General features: G+C 65.8%; 1 protein-coding gene across 1 annotated transcript in view; it reads left to right on the top strand.

The window, feature by feature from the left end:
- The first annotated feature begins 1562 nt into the window (after positions 1–1562).
- Positions 1563–8360, top strand: part of TINAGL1 (tubulointerstitial nephritis antigen like 1) — a 7049-nt gene continuing 251 nt past the window's right edge. The window contains exons 1-11 of the mRNA XM_057403446.1: positions 1563–1604; positions 1998–2319; positions 3034–3097; positions 4580–4672; positions 4766–4880; positions 5718–5841; positions 5960–6110; positions 6322–6505; positions 7309–7354; positions 7756–7879; positions 8226–8271. Of these exons, the coding sequence (XP_057259429.1) occupies positions 2028–2319; positions 3034–3097; positions 4580–4672; positions 4766–4880; positions 5718–5841; positions 5960–6110; positions 6322–6505; positions 7309–7354; positions 7756–7879; positions 8226–8271 (1239 nt within the window). The 5' untranslated portion in view covers positions 1563–1604; positions 1998–2027. The remainder of the gene's footprint in view (positions 1605–1997; positions 2320–3033; positions 3098–4579; positions 4673–4765; positions 4881–5717; positions 5842–5959; positions 6111–6321; positions 6506–7308; positions 7355–7755; positions 7880–8225; positions 8272–8360) is intronic.

Below are 8360 nucleotides of genomic sequence, written 5' to 3'. Positions count from 1 at the left end.
AACTGCCCGGCTCCCTGGCCTGATCGGTGGCTTTCCAGGGTGGGTTTGAAGGGATCGTGCACGGGGTTGTGCATCGCTGGGGTGCTCACCTTGCGCTGTGCAATGGTGCGGCTCAGTGCGTCCCTGCTGCTCCATGGGGCATCCAGGACCAACCCACCTGGCTCTGGGCTCTTTCCACATCTCCATGCAGAGGTGGGACCTGCTCTCCTGCAGAGCACAGGCAGCAGGGGTGAGGGCAGGACAGGCACGATGCCAACCCACAGCTCCTTCCTCTGCTTCCTGCAGCCACGTGAGCCCAAGGTGCCCCACCTGGACTTTGCCCTCGTCCACCTTGGCTGCCCCACGTGTGCCAGAGGCTGGCACTCCCCGAAGCATGGCCACGCAGTGGGGGAGATGTTGGCATCAGAGAAGGCAGCAAACTGTGACCCCGTAGTGCTGCATCACTGTGTCCCACCAGGAGCCACACTTGGCATGCAGAGCATGGTGCAGGAAGCAAAGGGGGGTCACAAGCACTTGGACTGTTGCTGCTCTCGCTGCCACTCACGAGCCCCTATCTGCTGTGGGGGGAATGGGGGCTGCAATGGGAAGGGGCCAGCTCTGCTGGCAGCACCCCACGGCATCCTCAGCCACTTCCAGGGAGCTGCCTAGCAGCAGCACAAGGACCCAGAGCAGAAGCTGGGGATGTCCTTTTGGCCAGTGGCTCTGCTTTGTTCCCTGAGGGTCTTGGGGAATTTGTGACGCACTGAATTCCTGGCAGTCCAGTCATGGAGACAGCCGGACTCCGGGCTGGACCAGTTCCTTCCTGAGGCACTCCAGAGCCCTCGAGCTCAAGCTCCAGCCCAAGGCCACACTTCCAGGAAAAGCCCTTTTGAGAACAACAGCTGAGGAGCTGGGCAGGGGTCTCTGGATGTGGCTCTTGCAGGACCCTTGTCTGGGCACTCAGAGCACCCTGGGGGGTCCCTGGCAGCTCTCATGCCCAGTGGGATGCGGTGCTCCCTGTATATGGGGTCTTGGGGTGCAAGCACACCCTGATGAGTCCCAGCATCCTCCCCACAGGCTGCAGATGGGAACCAGGAGGAATCCCTCGGCAAAGCTGGGAGATGCTCCTTGTGGGGCAGAGACTAGGCAAGAGCCCTGGGGTGGGCATCTGAAGCACTGCAGCGAGTGCTGGGCCTGCAGGGGAAACCGGGACCTGTGGGGTGGCCAAGACCCCCATTCCCAGGTCCTCAGCACCTCGACGTGGGCCTGAATCCAAGAGACACCGACTCCGTGCCCTGGGTGGCGATGGGGTGTCCCTCCGTCGGCATCCCTCCCTGTGTCACTTGCATCCACCGACCACCTGCAGCGGGGGTGCTGGGAGGGGCGAGGGGCTCCCCTCGCTCCCCTCCACGTCCCAGGCAGCAGAGGGACCCCGCTGGGTGCTACCGGGGCTGCCGGGACCCCCCAGTTTGTGAAGGCGCGGGGCTGGGAGCAGGACCCGGGGAACCCCGGTCCGCAGGGCAGGAGGTGCCACTGGGTACCCCGGCCGGGGGGGGGGGGGGGGGGGGCCGCCGCGCCGGCGGGGCCGGGGCACGCGCTCGGCGGAGGCGGCGCGGGAGCGGCAGGTACGGGACGGGACGGGGCTGGGTGCGAAGGGAAGGTTCCCCCCGCACTTGGGGACCGGGGCTAGGGCTGGACCGGTGCCGGGGTTTGGAGCCGGGTATCCCCCCCCCGGGTGCCCAGGGGAGCCCCTTCCCGCTGGATTTTGCTTTTGGAGCAGAGGGGGTTAAGGGGTGTGGGAGGGCTCAGGGCCCCCCGAAGGGCACCAGGGGGGACCGGTGTTTTGGGTGCCCAGAGCCACTTCGGTCTCACGGGGAGTTAACAAACGTGAACCGTGGAGCGTCCCGGGGGAGAGCAGGGCTGGGGCGAGGTGAGCAGCGCTCTGGGGTGGGTCTCAGCAGGATGGGGCTGGTGTCGGTGCGGAGATCCCCTGCGTGCTCACTGCCCTCCCTCTGCAGCGGCTGCAGGTTGGGGACACTCTTGGCACCATGCGGGCCCTGCTCTGCCTCTGGCTGCTGGCCCAGGCGTCCCGGGCTTCCCGGGTGCGCACCCGCCGGGAGCTGGCCCCCGGCCTCTACGAGCACGGGGTCTATGATGCCGGAGGGTCCTACTGCCAGCGGGGGGACGTGTGCTGCCACGGCCGCGACGACGCCTGCACCGTGCCCTACCACGACACCCTCTGCTACTGCGACCTCTTCTGCAACAGAACAGTGTCCGACTGCTGCCCCGACTTCTGGGAGTACTGCCTGGGCATCCCGCCCCCCTTCCCCAAAGCTCCGGGTGAGGCAGCCCCTGGTCCAGCCGGGCAGGGGGCTGTGGGTGACAGGGCCACAGCCCTGGGCTGTCCCTTGTGCTGTGTGATGCTGCTGGGGTCATGGATGTGGCTGGATATGGAAACCCACGGCCCTGTCCTTGCTGCAGGGCTGCTCTGGACCTATGGGGGGGGGGGGGTGTTTGTCCCAGAAATGGGTCTGGGAGCAGCCCATGGCCCCACAGCACGTTCCCCGTGCCTCCCCACAGCACGGGCTGTGGGGGTCAGAGGGGCAGCTCCAACTGCACATACCTGTGGGGAGAGCAGGGGTATGGGGGGCACATCCCCGGTCATGTCTGGGGCAAGCGGATGCTGGCCCTGACTTAACCCCTCCGGCAGCTGGATGGGGGAGAGAGGGGGGCACGTGCAGCCCCCCCGTGCATGACAAGGCTTTCTAAGAAGTCCCTGCGGAGCAGCGCCAGCTCCCGGGCACAACTGGCCCCTTTATCCCTGTCCCGCCAGGCTGTGCTCCGCAGCCGCATGGTTAACCCTCCCATTGCCGAGCCACCCCTGCACCGTGGGGCACGAGCTGGTCCCCATCACAGGTGTGGAGGTGCCGAGATGCACCCAGGAACCTGCCTGGCTCTAAGGACCTCATTTGTTTTCCCCTCGGTATTTACCTCCTGGAGCCGTGGGGGTGCCGGTGCCAAGTGCTCACTGGGGCTCCCCCTTTTCCCATCCAGGCTGTGCCCGTGCTGGCCGCAGTTATCCCACCGGAGCCACGTACCGGGAGAACTGCAACCTGTGGTGAGTGCCCCGGTGCTGCCGGTGCTGCGGCACCACTGCCTGCCCTCAGGAAGGGCGTCGGGGGGCCCGAGCTGGGTGGCGGGCGCCGGTGCCAAGTGCTTTGCTCCAGCATATTCCAAGCAGAGAGCCCGGGGCCTTGAGCCGCTCCCATGTTCCAGTGCTTGGCCTGGTGGAGCGTGGCCGGGCTGGCTGCGGGCTGCCGGGGCTTCTCTGGCCGCGCAGGTCCGAGCCCAGCTTGCCCAAGCCTGACGGGACGTGCCTGCGCGGCCAGAGCCCGGCCCCGCTGCAGCCATCGCACCCGTGCTGCGTGCCAGGAGCTCGCTGTTTGCGTTATCCAGAGCTTGGGGTTTATCTGGGAACGGTATTAATGGCATCCTGGAGGTGGGGGAGAGGGGAACCGGCGGGGAGCAGCCCCAGCGGCTGCCTCGCAGCGATGCAGCAGATAAGGGGAATGAAAGGCTCCATGTGGGGCATGTGTGAGGGCACGAGCACGTGTGTGGGCATGTGTGGGCAGGCGTGTGCCCGAAGCTGCAGGTGAAAAGCCAGCCCGACCCCTCCATGAAGCTCTGGTGCTGCCTGGGGTTTCTCCAGGACCATGGGGCAGAGGTTTGTGGGGCTGGAGAACGACCCAAAGCCTCGGGGAAGGTGGAGGTCCCCAGGCTGTGCACTGGCAAGAATGCTGCATCCCATCCTCACCAGCGCTGCCCTGGGGGGCTGAGGCTCTGCTCCCAAATCCTTCCCCCGCACTTGGCACATGGAGAGCAGCAGTTCCAGGAGTGCTTCACCCCAGACCTTATCCCTGCCTGGCTCCTGTGGGATCTAGGGGCTGTCAAGGGGGCAGTGTGAAGCCGAGGGAGGTGCTGTGGGCACCCAGCCGGCTGCACCCTGAGGTGCTCCCGTGCAGTCCCCAGTGCCGGGGCTGGGACGGGATGGGGTGAATGGGGTGCAGGTGCCGTGGGTGGGATCAGGGCTCGGCTGCCGGGGCACGGCCTGGAGGGCTCCTTAAAAGGGAAGAGCGTGGCGGGAAGCTGGCGGGGCCGCGGGAGCGTGCCAGGCATTGCTCCCAGTGCGGGGGGAGCGCGGCCCCGGCACCCGCACCCGGCACTGCCCCCCCCCCCCGCCGCGGGGCTCCCCATGGGGCACAAACAGCTCCTCCGGGGGGGCACCTCCAGCCCCAACCCCCCCCCCGCCCCGGGCTGGTGTCCAAGCGGCTGCAGCCCTGGCTGCTTTACAGCGCGCTCTGTCCCATGCTCCGGCTGCCCTCTGGGACTGTCCCCAGGGCCTCGCCAAGGGCTGTCCCTGGCCCAGCTTCACCCCGTCCCGTGGTGCTGAGCCACAGCATGACCTCCAAACCCCCACTGGCTGCCCTCAAGAGCGGAAAGTGCCTGGATTGGGAGCACCAACACCCATTCAGCCCCCCCCAGCCACCTCAAGGACATCATCCCTCCCCATCTGTCCTCTCTGGTGCCATCCCCTCTGCAGCACCTGCAGCCCCGGCGGGCAGTGGCAGTGCGAGGACCACGCATGCCTGATGGACGGGGAGCTGATCGACGCCGTCAACAGGGGCAATTATGGGTAAGGAGCAGGCACAGGAGGGTGAGGAGGGGCTGCCTCCCCCCTCAGTGCTTCTCGGGGCACGCCTGAGCCATGTCCCGTCCTCCCCTGCAGCTGGAGAGCCACCAACTACAGCCAGTTCTGGGGCATGACCCTGGAGGATGGGATCCAGCACCGCTTGGGCACCTTCCGGCCCTCTCCCACCGTCATGAACATGAACGAGATGCAGGTGAGTCCCCGCGGGTGCCCGGGAAGCAGAGGCATGCCAGGGCTCGACGCAGAGATTCAGCATCCCCTTGGCTGGGTGATGTCCCCACTGTGTCCCCTGTCCTGGGAAGGGGCTGTGCCGGGTGGGTGCTGCGGGCAGCCCTTGTGTTTGGAGACAGCAGCTCAGCACATTCCCCCTGACAATCCCTGCGCTGCCAGTGTTGTTTTTTCCCCTTCTCCTCCGTACTGGTTTCCCATCGGAAAGCCAGCCCCATAGTGCTGAGTCAGCAGAACCGGCTGCACCAGCGCACTGCGAGTGGGGTGCCTCTGACTGCATCCGAACCCAGCTCCCGTTTGAGGTGGGCCGCGTGTGGGGCCGTGGGTGCTGGTGGGGAGCAGGCACCGCGCACGCCCAGAGCTGGGGCCTTGAGGTTTAATTTTAGAGGCGTTTCCTGTGCTGGGATACGCCGGGGCCGTGGCCGCATCCTCCCCAGGAGCGGAAAGGCTGGGCCTGAGTCAACGGCCAGAGGCCACAATGAGGGGCTCAGGACACCCAGTGCCGTGCACTTGTTGGTGCATGAGACCAGACACTTGGTGCTGGTGTCACATAAGGAGCCGCTGGGGCTGAAGAACCTGAGTTTAGGGAAAGTTGAGGGATTCACCTCCCCTGGAACACCAAAATCCCAGTCATATTTGGCTGGGTCTCTGGGTATCCCCATCCTGAGGGGTCCTACAGGGGGTCACAGGGATGATGATGCTGGCTGGGGACCCTGAGAGGGAGTCCTGGGATGCTGGGAGCAGGAGAAATAGAGGGGAGGGTCCCTGTGTGGTGAGAGCCCCTCCACTCTGGCTCCCATAGATGAACATGGACTCCAATGAGGTGCTGCCTCGCCACTTCGATGCAGCTGCAAAGTGGCCTGGGATGATCCATGAGCCCCTGGATCAGGGCAACTGCGCCGGCTCCTGGGCCTTCTCCACGGCGGGTGAGATGGGGTGGGGTGGGATGGGGCAGTCGGTGGGGACAGAGCCCTGCTGTGGGGCTGCGGGCAGGGCAGGAGCCAGGGGAGCAGCTGAACCTCCCTGACCCCTGCTCGCTCCCAGCCGTCGCCTCGGACCGCATCTCCATCCACTCCATGGGACACATGACACCCGCCCTGTCACCCCAAAACCTCCTGTCCTGCGACACCCGCAACCAGCGGGGCTGCAGCGGGGGGCGGCTGGATGGCGCCTGGTGGTACCTGCGCAGGCGAGGGTGAGTGGGGATGGGATGGGGCAGGCTGATGGGATGGGATAAGGAGCTTCAAGGCTCTGGTTACCTGTGGAGAGCCCAGGGCTGCTCCATGCACATCCTGCCCCTGGTACCAGCGGGGAGCAAGGTGCTCAGGTGGGATGGAGAGTGGCTTTTGGGGATGCGGATGGAGCCGACTGGTTCATCCCCTCCTTGTGCTTGTCCCTGTGCCCAGGGTGGTGACGGATGAGTGCTACCCCTTCACCAGCCAGGAGAGCCGCCCGGCCGCTCAGCCCTGCATGATGCACAGCCGCTCCACGGGCCGGGGCAAGCGGCAGGCGACCGCTCACTGCCCCAACCCGCAGACCCACGCCAACGAGATCTACCAGTCCACCCCTGCCTACCGCCTCTCCTCCAGTGTGAGTGCCTGTGGGGAGCGGGATGGGGCTTGGCCCAGGGTGGTTTCCTTGGGAAAGCCAAGGCTGGAAATGAAGCTGGGAAAACCCCACTGCGGAGACCCTGGAGCAGCTGCTCCTCCACCAGCACCTCCACAGCACCCACCCATGGGTGCCTGCGGGCCCTGTGCTGGGCTGCACCCCCAGAGCATGAGCAGCAGCTCAGGGAGGGGATCCTGCCCCTCTGCTGTGCTCTGAGGAGACCCCCCCTTCAGCCCTGATCCAGCTCTGGGACAGCATCACAAGAGGGACCTGGAGCGAGGCCAGAGGAGGCCATGGAGCTGCTGTGAGGGCTGGAGCAGCTCTGCTCTGGAGCCAGGCTGAGAGAGCTGGGCTGGGGCAGCCTGGAGAAGGCTCCTGAAGGGGAGACCTGAGAGCAGCTCCAGTGCCTGAAGGGGTTGCAGGAAACCTGGAGAGGGGCTTGGGACAAGGGCCTGTAGGGACAGGCCAAGGGGAATGGCTTGAACCTGCCAGAGGGGAGACTGAGCTGAGCTCTTAGGCAGAAGCTCTTCCCTGTGAGGGTGCTGAGGCACTGGCACCGGGGCCCAGAGAAGCTGTGGCTGCCCCATCCCTGGTAGTGTTCAAGGCCAGGTTGGACACAGGGGCTTGGAGCAAGCTGCTCCAGTGGAAGGGGTCCCTGCCCGTGGCTGAATGGGCTTTAAGGTCTCTTCCAACCCAAACCATTCCATGCTTCTCTGATCCCCAGGGGGTGGGAAGGGCAGTGCTGGGGTCCTGGCCCTGGCACCATCCCAGCTCTGTGCTTGCAGGAGAAGGAGATCATGAAGGAGCTGCTGGAAAATGGTCCTGTGCAAGGTAAGGGGCCGTGTGCCCCAGAGCTGGCGCCGCAGTGGCTGGGGGGTGAGGGGGGATGAACCGCTCTGCCCGGGACCGGCCTCCGCCCTGAGCTCCTCCCCTGCTCAGTGCTACCCCGTGCTCCCGCTGCCCTTTCTCGCTGCCCACACCAGCGCTTGGTGCTCATTAACCCCAGGGGTTTAATCTCTGCCTTGGCACCTGGGTTTGGTTTATTTCATGGCGTTAATCCTCCTCCGAGTCCGGTCACATCCCCGCGGGGGATCCGGCCCCTGCCCTCCCTCCTGCCGGGTAACCCCCGTGTCCCTGGTGCCCGCATCCTTCTTCCTGAGGCACTTGGAGCCCCGGGATCTCGGCACCCGCTCCCTCAGGACGGGTCCCCAGCCCTCTCCCCCTTCCTGCAGCCATCCTGGAGGTGCACGAGGATTTCTTCATGTACAAGAGCGGGATCTATCGGCACACGCCGGTGGCCGAGGGGAAGGGGCCGAAGCACCAGAGGCACGGGACCCACTCCGTTAAAATCACTGGGTAGGTGGGGGGGTGTCCCCTTGCTCCGGGCAGGGAGAGGAAACGGGAGGGGAAGGAGGGTGCAGGGTGCGAGAGGGGCCACAAGAGCCACGAGTGTGCAGTGCTCAGCACGTGCAGAGGGAGGAGGGTTGGAGAGGCAGATTCCAGCAGCTTCCTTCCTGCTCCCCATGGCTAAATGTACCTGCCTGTATTCTATACCTTGTGCGGGCCCGCAGGGAGGTGCCAAGGCTGGGAAGGGAGTGGGGTGAGCACAGCATCCCGCTATCATGGTGCTGGATGAGGTGATGCCCGCAGTATGGGGCTCATGAGGAGGACCCCCTTTCACCGCCCTCCTCTCCTCCTACAGGTGGGGAGAAGAGCAGCTTCCCGATGGCCAGACCCAGAAATACTGGGTGAGTGCTTGTGGGTGCCACGAGTGTGCCGGGGCTCAGCCACTGGGGTCGTGGGGGGGGGGGGGGCTGCAGGAGCGGGGATCCGGCTA

Source organism: Pezoporus wallicus, unplaced genomic scaffold (genome assembly GCF_028554395.1).
Source record: "Pezoporus wallicus isolate ANWC-B61680 ecotype Strahan unplaced genomic scaffold, APGP_CSIRO_Pwel_v1 contig_8232, whole genome shotgun sequence".
Classification (NCBI taxonomy): Eukaryota; Metazoa; Chordata; class Aves; order Psittaciformes; family Psittacidae; genus Pezoporus; species Pezoporus wallicus.
The sequence above is the reverse complement of the archived record's forward strand: the minus strand, read 5'-3'. Positions and strand labels throughout refer to the sequence as shown.